Raw genomic sequence first — 23,954 nt, 5'->3', positions numbered from 1 at the left:
GATTTTACAAAATTCTATCAAGGCATCGTTAGTGTAATCCCCTTGAAGCTTGCAAAATAGTTTCACTTCAGTCATGAAAAATACACAGAAAGTTACCTACAAAAAGTTCAGTTACTGTTTGACATGTAAAACATTCCTTGTTGGTAAATGTGAATATTCTAAGACTTAGTAGCAATTCCTGCAGACAGTAAGAATCATGATATCATTGGAACTATACTATAAAATGTACACAAGCATATTTAGAAAATTAACCATTGAAACATCAGTTGCCTATTGCAAGTCATTTTTCTAAACCAATTAAAAAAGATTATCAAAATACAAAACCAGCTTAAAAAACAGCCTGAGGTAAGAGTTAAACGCAAATAGCAATCTTTTTCTTAAAAAAATAGCTGTATTGAAATTCTAGGTACTTAGAAAGTCACTTACTGTCAATAAAAACTTTTACTAACAAATGTAAAGAGTACTTTAACTAATACGAAAGTATATAAACATTGTACACAGAATAAAAGTTAAAAAGTACAATACTGTACTTTCATTTCATTTAAAAATATATAGTTATGACAATTCAGACTTTTACCATACACACAGTTAACTGGCTTTGGATTAGCTGCTACTGTTGTCCGTGGAACAGTCAGCTAATTCTGTGTGCTGCTGACTGTCAGCTGTGCTGGGACATGGTATTTTACCGAGTCTGTTTGCCTGAGTAAGTCGTTGGCTGTAAAACAAAATGTAAGCTTGAGCCTTGCATACTTCTTCCATAGTGCACATGTTGAGTTTCGAGTCATTGCAGTGTACCCAAAATCCTGCAGCGAAGAAATACACCAAAAAAAGTCGTCAGGATACTGATTTGAGGTGATTGCATTGTATTTCGTGATTAATTACTGAGTCCCCTTTAACAAATTGTGTAGAGATATCCTACCGTTTCAGTGGATCTGCTATATTTGCCTCTATATTTTAAAAACCTGCCTTGGAGCTTGGCTTCCTCCGATTTATGAATTTATGGCCAGAACACGTTTAACGAGCCAATACAAAAACTGCACAGATTTGGTCTACAGAACTACAGTTCTCAGTCCAGGCAGTTCAGCTACATACAAATGACTCCTTTTTGCTTTTGCAAAAAGGCAGTAAGCTTATCAGTTCCGTAAGCTTACCAGTTCAAAACTGCAAACTCCCCTTTCTCCCACTCTCCTTGTTCTCACTGCTGGCTCCTACCTCCTTCTGAATTGTAGCAGTAGGCAGTGTAGTGCCCTGAGCCAAATCCTTTCCCGTGGTGCATGACCACAGCAGACAAGTCGTAGATGAAGCAGTCAGGTAGAAGGGACTTGAGGGACTCTCTGCAGCAATAAGGCTCCATGTTCAGCATTTGATCAAAGTGAACGTGCACGCCAATCTTCTCACGATGATTGCGTCCTGACCACCTGGAAAGTCAAGTTGAATGAAAACTTACATTTTTTGCAAAGCAAGAACACAGCATTCTGAATGATGTTTTAACGTAACAAGTTTTTACTATTGTCTTCATGCACAAAATAAATGCACCTTTGCACGCTTTTAGTTCTAGACTTCCTCTTTCACTTCTCCTTTATTTCAAGGCCTTACAAAATGTGTCCATAGTACCTACTATTCTCATCTTCTGAAATATCCTTTTTAAGATCTGTTTAATGGTGAGTGGCAAGTACTTTCCAGGTATTATATCTACCTCATTGGTATTTCTCATTTATTCTATCTCATTTGTATCTCATTGTATCCAGGACAGACTCTGTACTAATGCACGGACTAAGAATTCACAGAGACACTCTCCACTTCGTTACTCTCAGGCTAATGCATTAATGTATTTGGTTATATGAATATGAGATTTTTCACTTAATACAATCTCGCTTTGTGCATTAGTGAACATGAGCATTTACCTGAAGATAACACAGATTAATTTTTACCAACAGACTTCCCAGCAAGGTTAGTAGGCTTTGATTGAAAAAAAAGGATGACACAATTTTGGTATTAAAGTAGCAAGTAGTTGCAATTCAAAAGTTTCATTCTCTACTTACAGCATATCTCATTGATGTTTAAATTAAACAAGAAAAAGAAGTTTCTAATAACTATTTCTCATTATACTAGTCAACAGAAATGAAACTGATGCTGAACAACACTGATCCTAAACAATGGAAGAGTGGGACTGAATTGGTCAGTTTGCAACACTTTTTGATGTGGTACCACTTACCTGAACCGTTTAAGGTGTAATCTGAGAACCTGAGGTAGTCGACACACCATAAGCTGCTTCTGAGCTTCTGTGAGTATAACAGGTTTAGAAGAAAACTTCCTTCGTTTTGCTGAGGCCAAACACACAGTTACACAATACAAATCTTGATAACAGCCCTGTATTTAAGTCTAAGATTAATCCACCGAATTTGCATGGACCTAAATAGCTCCTGTATGTGCCTCCTGAAAAGGATACACTCCAGGAACCACTTTGCAAGGATTATTTTATGATGCAAGTATAAAATACTTGTGGTCACTCAGGTTAGTCACCTTAATTAAAAAAGCTGATGAGTATCAGAACCCCCACTAGTGTGTGATCAGACTTTATCAAAGAGAAGCACCACGCTTTAAAACTTCCTTTGAACAATTCCATCTTCTACATGGTAATAGCTTGTCAAGTGACCACACCAGGACATAAGGACTTTGTTTGCAACATGCTTTTAAGACACTCAGTATTTTTCTTCTACACTTTCACTGTCAGTTTACTTTACATTTTACACAGAGAACATATGCTTGAGTACATACTGCCTTTACTCACTGTTGCACTGATCACATGCATATATCTTTCCTTCCAAAGCTTCGGTTTCTGTAAACTTGGCCAGCATTTCTGTCAGCAGACACGGATACTGAGACGACATCTCCTTGCCGTTGCAGTGATACCTCTCAGGAAACTCCAGAGACAGGTCCCAGAAAGGTTCTACAGTATTGGATTTATTGTCACAGGCAAGACATGTAACCTGTAAAACAATATTTCACCAGTTGCTTACACTCAAAAACTTACTTAGCTAAAAGTGTACCATAACATAGCTCCAAAAAAAAAAAAAACCAAACCAAACAAAACACAACAAAAACCCAAATCATTTTATTTCCTAGTGATAACGGATGCAACCAAAACCAAGGCACAGTCATTTAACAAAAGGAATGACACATCTAATTTCCTTTATCTGAAGCAGCATGTCCAATGCTATTACCACAAACAGGTAAGTGTTCTTATGTTTTACTGAGAAAGAAAAGCAGTGTCAAAACGGTCGGCCTGGGACTGTCCAAGAGAAAGCAGCTGATGGGAGTTTCGGAAGTCTTTTCTCCAAAACAGAAACACTCCAAAAGGAAAAATTACATGAAAGAGAGAAACTATAGTTTAAGTTAATTAAAAAAAAATTAAAAACCAACAAAACCAAAACAAACCCACAACAACAGCTGGGGATTTTAAAGTCATATCCTTCTTACTTTGTAAGTCTTCCAGGGAAGCCTGGATTAGGAAGCAGACTTCTTCAAAGAAAAATGAACAGGTAAAAATAATTTATTTCTTCTTTCAGTAAGTGGATCCATCGTCACACTAGGGAAAGGACAAGCAGTAAGACAACATAAATAAAATGTCAAAAAGTGAAGTGAGTCAACCTGGAAAATGCAGATAATACAGCAGGGGACAATTAATTTATGATAACATTCAATATTTAGGAAAGTACGTTAAAGCAGTAGCTCTTCTAAGCTGAAATAGCAACACACCAGGTGTTGATTTACAACACAGCTTTATAAATGCCAGCTCAAGCTGCTCGTAGGAGAGTGTCACGTCATTTGAGTTTTCCTCCAAAGGACCTCCACCCTTCCACGATCCATGTGGATGAGTAACTTCTATCAGCAGCTGAAACTATGCAATAGGAAAACTCCATTTAGACTGTAACAACCACAGTTCATAAAGGCTATAAAGAAATACCACTAAATATTAAGAGTATGTGTGTTTGAGACTAAAGATACGTTCACCTTGGTATGTTCAATGCAACCAAGCACAATACAATCCTCAAGAGTAACCTGAGTTTTCTACTGTTAATGTATTTACTTGCTTAAAAGTTGTAGTTGACCACTAACTCAATCAGCTCCAACCTCACTGCTCTAGAAAAGAAGCATTCTGAAAATAAGCTGAATTTCAATTGGGTTCAGATAGCCAGCTTTGACAGAACTTCCAGAAGCAGACAGCATGTTCCAGACCCCTTCCCCAGCAACTAAACTTTCCCTCTAAAAAGATTCAAGGAACTCAAAATTTTCACACAGGACCTGCTGTCAAGATACTGCTATTTATCAGCTCAGAATAACAGGCAGGTGTGATGAGACATCACCACTCATGTTTAACAGTAAAAGAAATATCAAATATCTCCTTAAGTCTGCACCACAAGGGTAAACAATTGCCCAATTAAATCTCTATAAGCATGCTTCCTGTTTAGGAAACCACCACAAGTTATTTGGAACAACTAATACAAAGACGTAGTAATAAAGGAATGAAAATCCACGAGGGATCCAAATACGGTTATTTCACAGGCACGCCTTCATGTTGCTGTTCTACATAAATTCAGTGTCGTTCTCTTCAGTTAGGTTAGTACGCCTAATCAAGTGTAAAAATACACTCAGTTTTGTTCAAGAGCTCTTTTATTTTCCTTCGAAGTTTTGCTGTTATGTAATTATTCACCCTGCCTCGTCTGTTATTTCATGATCTGTCACCTTATACCACCTTCTTCCTAGGTGTTCTTTTGAGTAATTATTTAACGCATTCATTAGCTACAACAGCTTATCCATAATCTATGCATTAGCTACCTAATGCATGTGGGTATTTGTGTACCAGCACACGTGTTCAGCAGGGCCGTAGGAAAGCTGCTAGTTGCTTTAAGTTCTAAGGAGGAGGAAATGCCACTGTTTTGTTCTTAGAAAACAAAACTTTGAACTTACATGGCAGAAAAGAGGAGAATCTTCTGTTCTAATTTACACTGACAGGAGCTTCTTTTGTAACTGCTAACATCTGGCAATGTTTCAAAGCCACAAACTATTAGTAATTCAGAGCTGGAATCTAGACTTGGAGACAAAATGATATGTTTGGCCACAGTTCAAGCTAACTCCAGCATAAACACAGAATGACTAATAGATTTGTGCTGTACAAATGGGTGATTTTGTTGGGCCAAAAGTTTATTTAATTGACGAGTTACTTGAGAATTTGTTGCGCATGAATGCACGCTGAAGATTAATGGGCTCAGGATGAAGTCCATACATGAACTAACTATAGACAATTTTAACAAGTTCTGAAGTTTTAAATTTAGTGTGTAATGCTAACAATCTAAATTATTTTAAGATCCTCTTTCCCAACTAGTTAATAAGGACTATCCCAAAGAAAAAAAAAATAATTGCTCCAGCTTCCAACTTCTGCCTTTCAAAAAAGTTAAACTGATGTAATAGTGCTGCTTCTCATCTCGTCAAGCAACTGTGAGCAAAGCAGATTTGTGTTGACAAAATCCTGCGCAGCTCTGTATCAGTGCTCATTTCCTCAAATGCCAGGCACCCCTCCACCCCATGACGCTGCAGCGGAGTTAAACTCTTAAGAGTTATCTGGGATTTGCGTATTTGCCAACAGCCAAATAACCCGACGTATTTGGATAGGCGTCCACCCAACCATATCAACCGCTGTGCACTAACTGCTCCTGTGCACACTCTCACTCAGGAGGTAAATCAGGGCTGGAACAAAGGTTGGAAGTGTTTTTCTTAGCCAGGCCGGAGCTTACAAATTGGATTACTCCACAAGAAGGAGGATCCCTGCCCTTCTGTGGAATCCATCTGCACTGGGCCTGTCCATCAGCACAGCCTGTACAACACCCCCATCGCTTCTCTTTCTGTCCCAAATGAGACTCCTTTATCTCGTGCCCCACTACCATTCACACAGTGCAACCCGGATTTTTTTTTTCATGAAAAGCACTGAAATTGTATAAATAGTTGAACAAGATGTGCGGTGTTTATAAAAAAACAAACCAAAACAAACCTCAAACATGAACTCAAAAGGCTAGAAAAAAAAATTGTATCTGTCCAATGAAACTTTTTATGGTATGAGTATACACAATAGTAATCAGGAAGCGAGTCTGCTCTAGCAATGTGGTTAGTGACGTTTATCTTTTTACAAATTTAGAATTTTATTTCACCTCCTCATTATATTCCATAAATGCTATTTTAAGAAGCCTTCATGCTGTCACTTATAGCAGAGCTAGATGAGAAGTTTACATTACCTCAAAGCAAGTAAATTACTGTTTTTAGCTAGTCTGCAAACTCTACCTTATGTTCTGCCCTGGCCACCCTCTCACGCCTTGAAACACGGGTACTATATACAATTGTCTGGTTAAAGCTCAGTATTCAATCATGGGCCAAAGGCCAGACTGAAAAGAGCTGGATCAGATTGCTTGACTCAAGCTAAGCATGGAGGCCACTCAGACAAGCATCATTGTGCCCACAACAATTTGACGGACAGCCACTGCCCCGATGGCGTTCAGCCTAAATGCAGCCAAAGAAAATCGTTAACATATTGCCGCAGAAGAAGCCAACTCCATCAGCAGCTGTTTTGCCTACGTTCCCTGAGCTTGCATGGAAGAAAGACAACTGTTACCATCTCTGCTCTAATTCTTTTTTGGTTTTTAAGAACAGTAAAACAGCCAGTCCCATTTTTGTGCTGTCACTACTGCTTAAATTTTTACTATATGAGACATACTTAGAAAGAGTAGTAATTGAATTTTTCCACAGCAAAGTAATCCAAGTAGAAGGGATTTCAAGGATACTGCTATAATACGGAATTCCACGTGACAGTCCACACTGTATTTCTTCAGCTACAAAAAAGCCTAAACTTAAAGTGATGAGCATCACCAAAATGATCTGTATCTGTTTAACAGAATAACATAAGCATAACCACAACAAACCGTGGTCTGTGATTCAATGGCCTCCTATAGATTAACTTAAAATGTCACCTTCATCTAGTTGGAAAGCAACTTGACAACCATTTTGTCATTCAGGCTACACATATCATAAAAGCACAGAGACTAATACCAGAATATAGAAGTCAGTATAGAGGTCGTGGCCCGTTTTAAGTGGAAATCCTCCAATCACCTACCTGAAATTCTCATAGTCTTTAGTAGTCTATTCAGTGGGAGATTTAACACCCAGCACTGCACAAGCCAGCCGCAGCATTCTCCCCCAGACTTTAACTCACAGCATACTACCCAAAACTGAAAGCCTTCAAACAACTCAAAATTGCACATTTCCCCCTCTCTCAGCCAATCTCTCCTGAAACACGCTGGTTGAACGAGTAAATGGTGCAGGACTTGCAAAGAGAGGTACTGCCTTTTAAAACTTCAAACATAGTTTACATTGGTTAGAATCTACATCACTCACCGGGTCTTGACATACTCATTTCTCTGAGCACTGCACACTGTAATTCTGCCATGCTGAGCAGGGCTGAGGGGAGGCATTTTGCTCAGATTCCATCTTAAATATGATCGGGAAGTAATCAAACCTTTTTTTTTTAAGATATCAAAAGCTAGTTTGTACTAGGCTTTGCTATAATAAATGGTGAGTTATTGGGAAAAAACCTCACAAGATAAGTTTGTCCTAAGAAGAAACGGTAACTAATTTGCAGAGGAAACTCGTTACTAAATCAGTACAGCCACTGCTCTTCCCTTTCACTGCTATGTTTGGTGTTGCTGGAACAGAAATCTAGGCAAAGAGCTTTGCCTAAGGCACCACATTCAAAAGCAGTGGAATCCTCACAAGAGACTTCCAAAAGTCACCCCAAATAGTTTCTACAGGGTCCCTCACCACTCTAAAAAGACTTTAAAATGACATTGGCTAGGCATTTCTTTGATCACTTACAATAAATCTGAATTTACTCAACAGCACTCTATAAAGAAATCATCAACAACTACTTACTGTTTGCAACAAGTGCCAGTTCAGTAAAACACTACATTCATAATTCAACATTGATTTTTTTCCTTTAATTAGGTACTCATGCAGCTTTCACATAAATCAGCATAAACCTTATTTTTTCCCTTCCCTTACTGGGTCTTTTTTTAGCCACGGAAAATACTGATTGCCCTTCTCCATCAGTTTGCTTTGAATTAGAAGCTATCCCTGATTAAACTGTTAGAGGGAGCTGGCTGATGATGTTGCAAGGTCGCTCTTTTTCTTCGAAAGGTCCTGGCAAGGTCATGGCAATCAGGGGAAGACATGAAGAAAGCGACACTCCTGTCTTCGAGGAGGAGGATCTGGGGAACTACAAGTCAGCCAACACCACCTTGATCTGCGGGAAGGCTGATGGAACAAAACCTGGAAATCATTTCCAAAGGTATTAAGAATAAGATGATGATTGGAAGCAGGCACCACCGATTTATGATGGGAAAATAATGCTTGACCAACCTGCTGGCCTTCTTCCTACAATGAGATGACAGGTAGAGATAACCAGTGGATGAGTGGAAAACAAGGGATGTTGTTCATCTTCAGTGAGGCTTTCAACACTGTATCCCATAACATCCTCACAGAAAAAATGAAGTGCAGGCTGGATAAACAGACAGCGAGGCTGACTGAAAACTGACTGAGCTGCCAGGTTCAACGGGTTGTGGTCAGCAGCATAAAATGCTGCTGGAGCCCAGCCATAGTGGTGTACCCCAGGGATCGATACCTGAGCAAACTATTTTAAAACCCCAGCAAGTTTGCAGATGACATAAACCTATGCGGAGTGGCTGATACAGCAGAGGGTTGTGCTGCCTTCCAGAGGGAGAGGGACAGGCTGGGGAAACAGGAACCTCTACAGTTCAACAAAGAGAAATGTCACCCAGGCAGGAATAACCCCAGGCACCAGTGCAGACAGGGAAGCAGCTCCCCAGAGGTCTTGATGAACAAGCTGACCATGAGCCAGCAAGGTTCCCTGACGGCCAAGCAGGCCAACAGCCAAAGCAGTTCCCCAGAGAAGGTCTTGATGAACAAGCTGACCGTGAGCCAGCAAGACGCCCTGATGGCCAAGCAGGCCAACAGCCTCCGGGGCTGTGTGCAGCAGAGCATCGCCAGCAGGTCCAGGGAGGTGATCCCTGCCTTCTGCTCAGCCCTGGTCAGACACAGCTGCAGGGCTGGATCCAGTGCTGCCCCTCCCAGTACAAGATACAGACTTACTGGAGGGAGTCCAGCAAAGGGCCAGGAAGATGATGAAAGGGCTTGGAGCATCTGACATAGGACGGGTTGAGTGAGCAGGGAGTGTTCAGCCTGGAGAAAAGAAGCGAGTACCTTCCACAAGAGTACAAGCACTGAGGGACTGAAAAAACTACGACTTTAATAGACATATTGGCGTCTGCTTACAGTCCCAATTGGGTTGAGAGGGAGGAGCCGCTGCTCCAGCAGATCTGCCCCTGAAAGCACAGGTTTACAAGACACAGACTCCTTTGCCCAGGAACTGCTATAGTACAACTTTCTTGAGGTAATCACTGAAGGAAGACTAGCATGTGAAAAAGGAAAGAATAGAGGGGAAGGGTCTTGTAACTACATATTGTATCTTCACTTCCCTTAGATGTATTTGGTACTGAAGTTTCACAGTCTGTACTGCGAGTAAGAAGCTGTAGTCCTAAAAAGGTTATTGGTATGAATAAATAGATAAGAATAAAAAGAAGTCAACAGGCAATCCACCCATGCTATTCCTGGCATTACTCATTACCTATAGTTTAGTATTCCATAAAACACAAAGATTTCAAGTAGTAGACGAGGAAGACTTATTTCAAATCAGCTGAGAACACAACAAAACAAAACCAACTAAGTCATATAAAAGGTGTGATTGTTTTGACATCACCTAAAGCTTTTTCTAGTTATTAAAGAGTAATCTGCATAAAATCTCACACACCGAATTTTCTCCTTTCTTAATCTTATATTCTAAATTTAGTTGCAGTGCTGAACAAGGCAGCCGTTTCAATGGCAACATACCAATAGCAAACTCAGGATTATTACTTCCCCTTAAGTTAAAATAGACAGCTAGAAGAGGAGGGAAAATGTTTTATTGCACATATGAAAGCAATGTGAAACCTAAGTAAACATACAGCTTATCTGCTTTGTAAGTGATCTGTGTGCTGTAGCAAGAGCAGTTCATAGTATTCCTGAGGTTTGAAGGTCAAGACTGACTTCACTGCACTGGAGTATCTCACAGAATCAAATGTCTTTAACTAACACTTTCAGTACAAAGGGATAGTACATGTGATAACTTTTTAGTGATCCTAAGCCAGAAGACAACTGCTGCACAGAAACAAGCTTCTCAGTTACCCTTATTCACTGAATTACAAAGTAATTTATACAATACTCTAGACTAAAATCCCATCCTATTTTTAATAAATGCAGCAGGCTGTGGCTCCAACTATCTTCTAGAGAGAAACTGTAATACTGGTACAGCTTATAGGTAAAGTTAAGCCTACAAGGACAGAGCGTACACTCCTTGCTATTAAGAGATAACACTGTCAAAGATGTGGTGATACAGCAAGAACTCTTTTATATTTTTCTTCAGCCCTGCATGGATGTTTTAATAACTTTTTTTTGTTAATGTTATTATAGCAGTTGGTGCCAGTTCTGACAAACACCTAGCAAAATCATGATGCAGAAATCTTACTGAGGAAAGCAATGGCCTAGTAGAGTTCTGAAAGCTCCTCCTTCCCTGTGCAAACACTGGGGTCTGAATCATTAAGATGACCTGAATCAATTTAATCAAGGAGAAAACGTAAATCTTCAGGGGTTACCTTTTGCTTTCAATATTTATCATGCTCAGAAGCACTAGTGAAGACTAAACTGGAACAAAGGAATGGAAGAAGACAAAGGAAACATTAGTGTTGGACGCTGGCTGTGGGAACTGCCTAATGAGCCAGGGAGAAATTCCTGCGGATAAAACTGCCTCAATTCTCTTCACCTTGTTTCTCTCACTTAGAAACATTCTCAAGCTCATCAAGGCTGTATTTTGCACGCAGACATTGATCAGCTGCAGTAAAAGAGCTGTGTGCTGTAGTCACAGAAGTCACAGGATAGCTCGAAACTGTTTAATTCCCTCTCAGTCTTACTCACTGACGCTTGAGTGAATCATCACTAGACCCCTCCCTGGTTTCAGGAAGGTGGCAGGGTTTCTATAATAGTCACAAGCCTTTTCACATAATAGAGCCAAAAACATGTAAATGATGTGGTACTGCTAAAATTATGCTTAGTGTCTTCAGAGCCTTGAAAATTCTTCCAAAAATGAGTCCGGTTAGAAGGCTTGGAATGCAACCAAGCCGTGCCAGTATACTTAAGCAATTTCTTTTTTTAATAACAAAAATCACTATTGTGGAGAGGACTACGATTTTAAAATAGAAAGCTTTAATGGCATAATATCCAAGACAGTTACAATGCTGATACAAGATATATTAACTACCTCAAGGAAAAGATATATACCACAGAAACGTTCTTACACTGGGCCAAATGGAACACAGAGAATGATCTGCTTTTAATAGTAGATATAATAATTTCTAGTAGTTACATGAAACTTAACATGACCTAAAGCTAAGATATGCTGCAAACAACTCTAAAAGTCCTGTTATCTTATTATAAATTTTATAGATATCATAGAAGTAAACAATCCTACTTTAGTCAAAAACCACTTGGATTTCTGGTGTCACATACTGAAATGTTACACCATCAAACAATCAGAAAAAGGGGAACATCCACCTTTTTGTTAATTTGTGTTAAATCTCTACTCTTTTACACAATGTATCCATTAAACGCTTCTGCACTCCGTCAGCAACGTGTGCATGCATAATAAGACCAATTCCAGGGGGCAAGACCGGCTCAACCTCTGTTCCTGCTGCAATGTGGTTAGTTTTTAGATTAATTCAACATAAGCCAGCATTCGTTTGTTCGGTCAGTTGTCAGACATTTCTACACACACAGTTGGGATATGCATAATAGTAAGCGGACACACTGATGTACTTAACGGGAAGCCGAGAAGAAGAAGAAGAAAACAGGAGGGTAATCAGGGAGGAAAAAGGGAAAACAGTCGTTGCCTCCACCTCACAAATTTGGTTCCTGTGTTGACAGAGCCTTCTGTATCTTTATGTTGTAACAGAAAAGAAGTATTAGTATTCTCCGTACATAGCATAATGACATGCAAATACTCTGTAGTAAAGAATCTCAAATTCAAGCCGTAAAACTGAAATAATACCTGGCTTGGTAACCATTACTTAATCAGTTTCTGCTCAGACGAGATTAACACTTTCCTTAACACTTTTTATCTAGTATCACTATTGTGACAAGCTAGATGCTTAAGATTGCAAATTTTTTATTCCTGCAAATTAGTTGGTGCTTAAGAGCAAAGATAAATATTTCTCAATAGTCATAAAGGTTTGCTTTAAAATATCAAATGTAACACTTTAATGTGTATCAGGTGACTCTTCTATTCAAAGTTTTAGAAGTACTCAAATGACCTTTGCTCTGAAATTTTGTGTATTATATCCTTCCAATCCCTCCTCAGTAGTTATACATTTATTAACCTTTGAAGTATGACCATCACTGACCAGTTTAAATCTGTGACTACAAACCATTACACAGCTTAAAAAAAAAAAAATCATAAAACATACCTGACTTAATAGCTGTCCATGAAAAATGTTGTTAACCACATTCAACACTTGTTTTATAAGTTTTCTTTGAGAAGCAGGGATGAGAGCTGGGTATCTGGTCCCCGTAGTCTCCAGTTCCTGCTGCACTTTATCCAAAAGTTCACAGAGAAATTCCTGAGCATCTTGTTGGGCATATCCTCTGAAGGCTGGAATTAGTCTCCACACAGAATGAAGCATGGCAAAAGGAGACACCAGTGCCCATTTGCCAGACCACATAACTTGGAACAAAGTATGCAGCTCATGACAGAGAGAAATATGCTTTGAACTGGGCTCCCTGGGCTGAATAAGTTCCATATTTCTACTTTTTGATGCTCCCCCACTTAATCCAGAGGATAAACTAGGCCGTCTCACAGAAGATGATCCCTTTACTTTCTCTTGGTTCTCATTCACATGTAAAGTTGAGGCATTTTTTGACAGGTGTTTAGATGAAGATCTGGTTTTACCACTGCTTGCTGTTGCCAGCAGTTCCTGAGTTTGGTTGAGATCAAGCTTTAAAAAGCACTCTCGAAAAATAAGTAAATGACTTAATACCTGCAGGATAGAATTCATATAGCATGTATTTCCCAGGTTTCTCAGTCCTGTTATCCCAGGAGTCACCGTGGGCCTTCGCTTAATAGGAGAGTCACTTACTTTTTTCAGTCTTACTTCACCTGAGGTATACGTTTCTTTCATCTCTGTCACAGATTCCATGTTCTGTGATGTTTTTTGCAGGCAGGGTGCTGGTTTTGAGGACATTCCTATTTGATTTTGTAAACGACTGCTCTTTCTCGGAGGCATCTTTTCCATCTCTGCTTTCAACTCACGCTTTCGTTCTTGCCTTCTTTTCCTAGCTTTGTCCCTTCTTTCCTCTGCTTCTTCCTGACGCCTTTCTTCTTCCAAAATCTTTTTTCCAGTAGGTGTCAACTCAAGCCACGACCTGAATATTTTGCCCAGTAATGCACGCCTTCGGTGCCAGAGAGCTGTGAACATGCGGTCTTCATTCCGAAGCCAGGCTTGGGCACTGCCATGTGAAAGGTAAGGATCATCACTTGTACCCATAGAACGCAGAATCCTCCCACTTCGAGTAGTGCACTCATAGTTTTGACTCTTGATTGCACTTAACGTACTTCGCAACAGTTTTAAATCACCAGTTGCGTTATCGTTAAGAACATAATCATCGCAGAGATAACAGAAAACATACAGCTCATTTACTTCCAATGCCACTGGGTGACTGCTCTCCTGAAAGTGCTTTAGTGCATGTTCTTCAATGTATCTTCCACACGCCACATGCGAGCAGCTGAGGCATGCCCACACCGATTCGGTGGTATTGCAGTCCATGCAATGCCATTTCTGAGGATTCAGAATGGAGTGGTCTTGGGCCAGCCGCAGACGTCCTATGTGCTTACACTTATCCATTGTTAAAACCGAAATTGCAGAGATAGGCTAGCAAAACACATGGTCCAAACTATTTTCTGTCCATGATGTTTCAATCTGCAACAAAAAACAGAAACAAAACCACTATAAGTTAAAGTAGATATATACCCAACTGTATCACTTTCACAGGTATCAGTATACCAAACTCATACTTGAAGTTAAGATCATGATCTCCATTCAACTAAGTCCCACCAAACACATAAAGGCAGTCAGTTATATGAAGCCACATCAACATTACCAACAGCAGTTCCACGTTGAGCCTAAATGGTCTGAATACCACTGTTTATATTCCCAGTACCTTCTGGCTCAGGACTGAAACGTACTAGCTACCCTTCAGGTTAGGCCTGGTTTTGTTTGATGTTGCTGTTGGTTTTGGTTTTTTTGTTTTTTTTTTTTTAAGGAGCACTGATTTAGTTAAAATACACTGTTACAGAGTTTGGAGACTAACTCAAAATGGAACAGGCTACCCAGAGAAATTGTGGATGCCCCATCACTGAAGTGTTCAAAGTCAGGCTGGATGGGGCTCTGAGCAACCTGGTCTAGCAGAAGGTGTCCCTGCCCACAGCAGGAGGGTTGGACTAGGTGATCTTTAAAGGTCCTTTTGAATCCAAAACATTGTGTGACTCTAAAATGTTCCTATTAATTCTACCCCAAAGCATACAGGTGCAGAAGTGCAAAGTTCACTTAGATTTATTATGTTTACACAGTGCCAACAGTTCAGACAAATGAGGCTTTATACAACTCAAACCCTTAATTAAACCACACCTTTAATTAAATCACTGCACCTTTGTGCTCAGGCAAGCCCATTATACCAGTGCTTTCTACAATAATGTATCTTCAATAACTACATTGCAATATGTCATCCTAACACCTCTGAAAGAAAAAGTGTGACAAGGAAAAGCAGAACTTGATTTCTTCAGAAGTCAGGAATACCATTAGATATCTACCTCAGTTGCTGCAAACTTTATAAAAATCTGCATTTTGAACAGATGTTTCTAATCCATGTCTTAAAAATTTGACTAACACTGGCTTACATAATTTAAATAAGTTTACGTGGTAGCATTTATTTTTTCAAAGCTACTGTATTTGCTTTCTCCTGTAAGGTGCATTTACCTGAAACAAATAGGCAGGCTCTGACTAACAAAAAATAAAGAGACTATGATTCATTCTTTCTTTATGTTCTTACCATCTTTCTTTTGACTATCTCTAGCTGAGAGATATCATCTAGACGCAAATGATGCATCAGGAAGCAATTATATTTGATTTGAGGTGTTTGTGCTCAGGATGTCACTGATTAGAAGGAACAAATAGCACACAGCACCAGTATCATTAAGCACAGTGCTTACCAGATGAAACCCAAAAGATTATAGTCCAGCTATTACCCTGTTTCTCCATTTTACAGTTCTGAAATACACAAGAATAGGTTACTCAGTTTAGAACAGATGTCTGGGTTAGAATAAGCATTAGATTGAGGGAACCCTAATAAGCAATGACATGACATTGTCAAGGAAGGGAAACAGGTAAAAGGTTGCAGGTGGATAAGAAAGCAGATGTCTTTTTCATCTGGTACATAGATAAAAACTGTAGTTAAAAGATTTAACAAAAAAGTCTTTGATTGGTTAACTGGCCCACGGATAGTGCCCCTTAAAATGTTACACTACAGATACCAGCATAAGAGCTATAATGACTCTCTAAGCACACAGCCAGCAGCCAGCATCGCGTGTATTGTGCAGGTCTTATTCTGCAACGCAGTAAAGGTTGAGCCAGCTGTAGTGCAACTGCTACAGTGTACGCTGTTTTACATGTCCACATTAATCATTCCCATTTGACTTATTTTAAGAGTTGTCTTCAGTCCCTACTCACTGCACTGAAGAATCTCAGGTGCCATGACCTCTGGTACCCATTCAGTAATTCCCAGATTAAATACCAGCCATAGTGTATCACGGGGGGTCGAGATCACTCGTGTGCTGTGGTCAACAGATCACAAAAATAATGGCTTGCTGAACTTCTTCAGCTTGCTAGCATCCATAACATTAATTCCTTTTAAATGGCAGTCTATTCATAGGCTGCTAATGAGATTCTTTTACAAATGGTTGTGCACACTAAGTTTGCTTTTTTAGACTGTCTTTATCAATAAGACCACTAGCTTTACCCCATGTCTTCTCCTAGTCTGACAACCTGTTTTGCCCAACAAAGCTGAGCTTTTCTAACACTGATAAAACTCACATAAATTCCAGAATTGAAATATGTATGTTAATTCCTCCTGGAATATTAAAGTAATAACTATGTAAAGTGTGCTGCAAGAATTAAATACAGTAGACAGGATTTTAAGAGGTGAGACTCATCTTTGTGTTTTTGGGCTAACAGAAATAGATTTTCCTGCATAGCGTATTAGTAACGGTCCTTTCCGGCAGGCCAGAAAACAACACTAAACCCTGCCTTCCCACAGGACTGTCCCATATAGCAATGCTGACAGTCAGGAGTCTGACAGGTCGACCCTTTCTGGTTTTGTTAAAGACACTGTGAACATTGTGCCTAATTTTTCCTTCTTTTAAAATATTATATGGTCAAAAAAATGCATTTTTCTCCACTTAAAAATATTATCAAGGGTGAAACTACTTACATGCTTCAATGTAAGTGATATCAGACTGAGGACAAAACTGTGTCTGCTGATTTCAGGATGACTACTGTGTAAACCAGGGCTCCACAATCAAGCTCTTCATGCAAAAACAACATGATTCTATGAAAGCGCAAGATCAGCGCCTTGGAGAGAAAAAAAAACCTAAAACCCCAGCTCTCCCATCAGCAACCAAGCCAGCATGACATTCTCCCACCTACATCGATGTGTAGAGAAAGGAGCCGGGGTGGAAAGGGGGGAGGGGGAGGAAATATCTTGCCATGGGAGGAGAAGTCTTTCTTCGAAGAAAATGTGAAGAAATCAAAATGCAGAGTTGGGTCAAAAAGACAGAAATACATGAGGAGACTGCGAAGATGTGAAAAGTACAGAACTGAAACCAAGAAAACTTCAGCTGAATGTCATGCAGCACACAGACAGCACAAATGTTTTACGATGTGGAGCACTGAAGTATCGGGTCACAAAATGTAAAAACTTCACCTTAGACAAGACAGATAGAATAGCTCAGGGAAAAGCAGGAGTGAAGTGACATACAATGGTGGAGAAACCTAAAAACCACTGCATACTCGTTCCCATGCCTACTAGAAATCCGCAGCTGGAATAAAATAGTAGAAGCAAATGCTCCAACGTCAAAATTCCCTAAAGAAAGTTATTCAGCGGTAGTTTCTCCATTCTTCTCTCCCGAGGTTCAGTTCCGTGCACACACACAAAGAAACTGTGAATTAGTTGACCAGCACTTCAGGGATCAAGCCCCCCCTCCGTGTTCTTAGCACAGACCTGCGCTGTGGTAAGCAAAATAACAAGCACTAACATCCAGAATAGCACTGCTGAAAGCATTAAGTTGTCTGGGAAAACAGATATACGAAAGTCTTTCCTTGCACCAAAGCTTTACAAGCTGGAAGTAACGATATACGGGATATTTTTTTTTCATTGAGCCATATTTTAACCTTGTTAACATGCTAGTTTCCTTGGCTTGACTGAAGAATGCCTGGCAAAATGTACATTTTGGGTAACTCATCAGGTGAAAAAGTGCTCGATATTAAAAAAACAACAGCCTAGAAAACAAGAAAATAGATATTTTTCTTCCATTTGTGGTCCATGTAAACAAAATATTAAGATTAATCTGCGCAGCTGCTAAATTTTAGCATTTTAACTCCGAATGTAAACAAAAGGAAATATTTTGCCCCGAGTTACTTCCGCAATTAATTGCTTGGCATGTAAATGAAAAATCAGTCTACTTCAAGTGCTCGACTAGAAGTTCAGTACATAGTTTTACTAATATAAATATATATGTATATATATACTTTTGTGTGCTCGTGCGTCCTGTTAATATTCTGGCTTTTAATCAGATGACAGTTTATCAACTGATTTTCAGTAAGTTCAAAGTACCTGTTTAATATCTGAAAAAAACAGGAATCATGGGTACTTTTAACAACTCAACGTTTTAGATAACAAGTACGCTAACTAAAAGGCAGATGTACTGCTTTACTACCTCCTTCAACATTTAAAACAACAACAAAACACTGATGTGCATAACTTCAAGCTGCAGTACAGTCCTGCAGGCATAACAGTAAAAAATCCTAACAGTAAAAATCAAAGCAGCACTTCAAAAATAAATTTTGTGAATTGTTTCCGATTTTTAACGGTACAGCCTTTGACAAGAAAACTCTCAGCGTCCTTTCTTTGAAGCGATACAGATCGTTATTCAACTTTTTTTTTCCTCTTTTTTTTTTTTTTTTTTGCCAGCTCAGGAATGTATATCCAGTCTGCTGCCCAGAAGTAGCCACTCACCCCAGCGCACCAGACACCGGTACAGCACTACATTGTATCTACACTACAATGTATCTCATTGCACATAACCGCATTTCCTGCAGTTGAGCATTCGAGGTAAACAAACAGTTCGGATTGAAGCGCTTCCACAGAAGCATGAAAAACGCGGCGCTCCTTATGAGTCTGGATTTACACCTGACAGTTTAGGAAAAATAAGCCTCTGTGACAGCTCCCGGGACACCGCCGGGCTCCTGCTGTGACAGCAATGGCAAGTGCATGCGCCCCAGCCGAGCCCACCCGCGGCTCGGTGCCGTGGGACGGCGGGGCGAGCGCGCCCACGGCTGTTTCGCAGGGAAGCTCCGGCGCGTCCCAGCGCCCCGCGACACGGCGCGACTGTCGCCGGCAACGAGCGGCGCGCAGGGGACCCGAGCGGCCGGCCCCCCCCGCCACCCCCTCCTGCTCCCCCCGGCCTCCCTCACCGCCGGGACAGGGGAGGGGACCGGGCCCCGCGCAGGGGCTGCCCGCCACACACCGAGCGCGGCGGGGAGCCGGGGGAGGACGGGCCCGGCGGGCCCGCTGCCCCGCTACAGCCGATCCTACGGCCGCCGCCGAGCGGGGCTCCCGCCCCCGCGGCAACGAGCGGTGCCTCCTCAGGTGCCCCTCCGAGGGCACCGCGCCGCCACTACTGCCCCTTCCCCGGGGGAAGAGGTGCCGCCGGCCCCCGCGGGGCTCCCCCCGGCCGTCCCCGGGCGGCGCGGTGACAGAGCCGCCGTCCCGCTCCCGCCGCCCGCCCCCGCACGCACCCGTCACCCGCCGCCGCCGCCATCTTGGGCGCCCCGAGCCGCAGCCTCCTCGGAGCGGCCCCTCGGCGACGTCAGCGCCGCGCGGAGGCCGCCCCCACACCTCGGCCCCGCCGCGGGCATCCCCGCTCCCCCCCCAGGCGCGGCCGCCGGCCCACGGGCGGGGAGCGGGCGTCAGGGGGTCCGCGGGGAAACGAGAGCGTGGAGCCGGCGGGGGAGCGCCGCCGGGCACCCCCCTAGTCCCCCGCACACACCCGGCCCGACCCGCGCCGCTGCCCCGCACCCACCTGCCGAGCGCGGGGCGGGAAGCGCCGATCGCCATGTGCCGGCGGCGGGTCTGTCACCAGATTTGTAGTGGCAACCGAAGCACTTCCCACGTCTCCTCCCACCTCCCCCGGCCTCCCCCGCCCGCCGCCGGCCCGCGGCCGGACCAAGCGGGCCGGTCCCACGGGGCCGGGCGCACGAAGGCGGGCGGGGAGCGGCGGGGCCGCTGGCCTCGCACGGCGGGCGGGCGTCCGGAGCCGGTTCCCGAGGGGCCGCCGCTGCTCCCGGCGTGTCCCCGCTGGGCACCTGTTTTCCCTCAGGCGGGTCTGTACCGTACCGGGAAGAAGGGGCGCCTGGGGCTTGCCCGCAGCACGTTTCCTCCTTAATTTCTTTCCGACGTTTCTCCCCCGGCTCGCCGGTGCTGGCAGGAGCCACTCCTGGCCCCAGCGCTGCCGGGGGTCGGGCTGCCCAAACGTGACGGTCAAACACGCTTTAGAGGGGACCTCAAACTCCTTCATGTACTCTCCACGTGTGCTGCTTGTGGAGACTTCTGCAAAGCAGCTCACACAAAAAACAACCCAGCTCTTACCAGGCCCCTGTTACCCAACTATCAAGTACTTTTTCAGGCTCAGGTTTCACTACAGAAACTTAAATAAGCAAAAACTTGTAAACTCACATCCTGCAGATGTCCTATTTTGTAAACTAGACGCATCTTTACACTGGTCCTTTTGAAACTGAAGTTTCTGAAACGCAGCCAGCTCTTTTTAGCTCATTTCCAGTTCTGCTTGTCCTGCATTGAATTAACTGATGCTTGCGCATCCCTTCTGCTCTGTCCCGGGATCTACTGGGCAGCCATGCATAGTCCGCCTTTGTTTGGGGCAAGAGGTATCTGGTGAAAACTCCCTCCTGACTGGGCTGATGTTGTGTTTTGCATCCATTCTGAAGCAGGTTGGCTTTGGGTTTATATGAACCTGCCCAGAAAGACGTGTACGGTGCCGCCAGCAATTCCAGAAGGTGGTCAGGGTGCGTGTGCACTACTTCCTAGCCATGAGTGAGGGTTCGATGCAAAGCACGAACACTTCAGATCCCCCTTCTCGTTTTGGATCCATTATGCGTCAGGATGTTTTCATGACGACATCAAAATCTCACACATCTGTTTCTGTGTTTCTAATTGTGTCATCGCGGAAAATGTGTTTTAGTTTAAAACTTTAAATGAAATCTGTTCTCCTCCAGCAGTGCTTTCCAGTCCTCGCTGTTTCTAGTGAGGCTGCTGAGGTGGTGTGAGCAGGATGGGGCCTGGAGAAACACAATTCTTTTTTTTTTTTTTTTGCAGGGTCACTTTATCATGATGCTTTCAGAAGCTTGTAAAAATAGTATATGGCTAAAGTAAACTCACCCATCTTCTTTCATTATTCTGATGTATTACTAACTTGTAACTTTAAAGTGAGGAATACTGTTGCCTAATCAAAATATTTATGAAAACTGTTAATGCACAGTGATTGCACATATTTGCACATCCCTCTTTGGTGTTTTTATGACAAGTTTCACAGTTTTCAGATAACTATGTTTATTTTTGTCTCTTTAGTATCTCCATCTTTAACAGTAGCACGTTTTTCTTCAGTCATCGTTGGGAAACTAACCCTCCCATAGCGATACATCACTGGAATCCTCTTCCAGTTTTCTGTGTACATGTGTGTCTGTTGGTTAAGTGGATGTTGGATCTGCTCTCAAGACTGGACTGACTCACCATCCCTGCTGCACCATCTTCACCTGCATGTGCTTTCACCTGAGCTCCTCAGCCCCTGTAAGTCTCTGGAGGGGAAGAGCCCAAGCTCCTGATGCCCCCACACACGCTGGAGGTCTTGTCCATGTGGTCTGGGTAGATGAAGTCTAGGTGAGGCTCGGGGTATTTCTATTCAAGGCACTGAGAAATAATCCCAAATCCTGGTTTTCCAAAGCATCCAGGGGAGACTTGGATCCTAGGCTGCTCACAGGAAGGCTGAGGGCAGCAATGTGAATGGGAAATGGTGGCGCTCAGCTATGCATATGCTTAACCCCATTCTAGAGCCGATTACTCATCCAGAAACCGCCTGAGGCCTTGTCACCAAACTCCCTTTATGTCCTAAATGGCCACTTTTAGCAGCCATTACCAAACTGATTATAATCCTAAAAAAAATCTTATTTATTTATGCTATTTTTATATTTTGGTAGCCTATCATGTCTCTAATGCACAGTGCTACCTCTTTCTCTTTCACCAGACATCACCTATCTTTCTAAACCCTGTTCTAGAGATAATAGAGATATACCATGTCTCTGCTATCTCTGCAATATCTAATTTAACACAAAATAGATAAAGTTCCCCTTTTTTTTTTTCCTCCGGGGGGTTGGGGAGTGGATTCCCTGTGTAAATGGACAACATTTCAGCTGATTTTCAATAAGCACATTTCATACCTTTATTAGGTTAGGGCAACCTTGCTGCCACGTTGACTAATCCATTGCAAAGTATTGATTTGGAATAGAGATTTGGCTCCAGCATAACAGGTAAATCACAAAATTGCTATGTGCTGCTTTTACCATGTCTATTCTGCTTCATGTGCACCTTCAGGGACATCCTGCTTAAAATTATTCACCTTCCTTTAACCTTTCTCACAGTTTCATTTATTCTCCTAAATAATGGTCACATTAAAAACATTCAAGGCTGGTAAGAGAAGTCCTGAGCCTTAGGGACACATATAAGACCCAGCTCCTTTCCACCAAACAGACATTACAGCTAGAATGTTTGTGATTTATTGAGACAGACAGAGATTGATTTCCCATGTGTAATTAAATTTTAAATTCATTGGGCATTTATGAAAATTGATGCCAGATATGGAATATACTGCCAAGAAGCAAGCAAATGTAATAAATCCCTAAAAGTAATGCAACCTCCTGTCTTACTGTCATGTGTAAAAATATTCTCTGGAGGGGAAAACACCACCTCTGACTCAATGTTAAAACCTTTCCAACATGGTAAATTGTTTTAATGTATTTTTAAATGGTACTCGGCATTATATACACTGTGTGCACTTACAGCGTTAATGAAACTGAAAAGATATTGACCCGGTATGTTTGACAGATGGAGGCATCTTTAGTTGTTATTTCAAATGAGGCATCTAATAAAATTTTAAATTGCTGTCAAATATAAAAATAATTATAAAATAGTAATAGGTTTTGATACTCATGAACAACAAAGGGGTAGATTAACCAAGCCTTCCGAGTCTATCTGGAACAGGTTGCCCAGAGAGGTGGTAGATGCCCCATCCCTGGAGACATCCCAGGCCAGGCTGGATGGGGCTCTGAGCAACCTGATCTAGTTGCAGATGTCCCTGCTCATTGCACGGGGGTTGGACTACATGACCTTTGAGTGTCCCTTCCAACCCAAACTATTCTATGATTCTATGATCTGAAAAGAGAGTTGATGTGACACAGCGTATCAGTAAAGACTGGATGCATGTACATCTGTGTTTCCACTAGGTTTGTGTTGCATGGGTCTGGAGAAAGCCTTATGTAAGTTAAAAAGAATGAAAAGCGAGCTTTAAACAAATGCGGAGCCATCTTTTGCTGTTGCTGATGTGAAAGCTGTCACTTGTTTGCAGCACCCCAGTCAGGGGTGGTGCCCCTGCACGCCCACATCGCTGGCAGGGTATGATGTCACCCTGGCAGCCACACTGCTCGGATGTGAGGTCACGTTTGTCACCACTCTGGTCTCAAGCTGCCTGCATCCACACAGCTTGCATCAGGAAATGATTTGAGTTCAAGCTGCTTCTATATGAAATTTCTCCTCCTGGAGAGCCAGACGGCTTCCTCGAAGTGCAAGGCAGTATTGGTGACCAGGGAATTTGTCCTTTTATGACAGTACAGACATGTCCTCTGTAGACATAAGCAGATGGGTCTGACAATATGGAGTTAATTGCACATCTGAGGCACAGAAAATAGATGGGATGAGGGGAGTGATAATAAATCACAAACTTGCATAGATTAATACGAGTAGCTTGATGCTTTCTAGTTCAAACCCTAGATGATAAATAGAAGCTTTTTCTTTTTTTCTAAAACTGTGGGAGCATTTTAAAAGAGCACATAAAAGGGAGAATCTTGGAAAGCTCCTCTAAAAGCTTGGTATATATACACACCAACTTTTGCATGTTTGGTAATATTTGCATTTTTACCTTCATGAAACACCTACACTGAGTGCTTGTTGTGTTGCCGTGTTCCTTGATACAATCAAAACACTTCCATTTATCTATTAAGAGATTCAGCACTCAAAGTTAAATTCTCTGTGTGCATGACTCTGAAAATAACACAGGATTTTCTCTGGCACAT

The 23,954-nt window shown here is 42.0% G+C and overlaps 1 protein-coding gene across 3 annotated transcripts; it reads right to left on the bottom strand.

Moving 5' to 3' along the window:
- Positions 1-468: 468 nt before the first annotated feature.
- On the bottom strand, positions 469-19,706 carry USP44 (ubiquitin specific peptidase 44). 3 transcript variants are annotated; one of them, XM_065640583.1, is made up of 6 exons: positions 19,619-19,706; positions 12,675-14,183; positions 2,792-2,990; positions 2,216-2,324; positions 1,213-1,418; positions 469-803 (listed from the first exon to the last, which is right to left on the bottom strand). In XM_065640583.1, the coding sequence occupies exons 2-6, from the start codon at positions 14,106-14,108 to the stop codon at positions 604-606; spliced, it is 2,148 nt and encodes a 715-aa protein (XP_065496655.1). In that variant the 5' UTR covers positions 14,109-14,183; positions 19,619-19,706; the 3' UTR covers positions 469-603. The 3 variants fall into 3 exon arrangements, with proteins under 3 accessions (XP_065496655.1, XP_065496657.1, XP_065496656.1); XM_065640585.1 differs by having other exon boundaries at positions 2,216-2,282; XM_065640584.1 differs by lacking the exon at positions 19,619-19,706 and adding an exon at positions 19,335-19,370.
- Between the last annotated feature and the right edge of the window lie 4,248 nt (positions 19,707-23,954).

Source organism: Caloenas nicobarica, chromosome 1 (genome assembly GCF_036013445.1).
Source record: "Caloenas nicobarica isolate bCalNic1 chromosome 1, bCalNic1.hap1, whole genome shotgun sequence".
NCBI classification, from domain to species: Eukaryota; Metazoa; Chordata; class Aves; order Columbiformes; family Columbidae; genus Caloenas; species Caloenas nicobarica.
The sequence above is the reverse complement of the archived record's forward strand: the minus strand, read 5'-3'. Positions and strand labels throughout refer to the sequence as shown.

What these genes read in the sequence shown, in the direction of transcription:
- USP44 (XM_065640583.1), bottom strand. Translation starts at nt 14,108, where the DNA reads ATGGATAAGTGTAAGCACATAGGACGTCTGCGGCTGGCCCAAGACCAC. An exon ending in ATGGACAGCTATTAAGTCAG is followed by an intron (nt 2,991 to 12,674) that starts GTATGTTTTATG and finishes ATTGTTTTACAG; the next exon opens with GTTACATGTCTTGCCTGTGA. An exon ending in TGCATGTGATCAGTGCAACA is followed by an intron (nt 2,325 to 2,791) that starts GTGAGTAAAGGC and finishes GTTTGGCCTCAG; the next exon opens with CAAAACGAAGGAAGTTTTCT.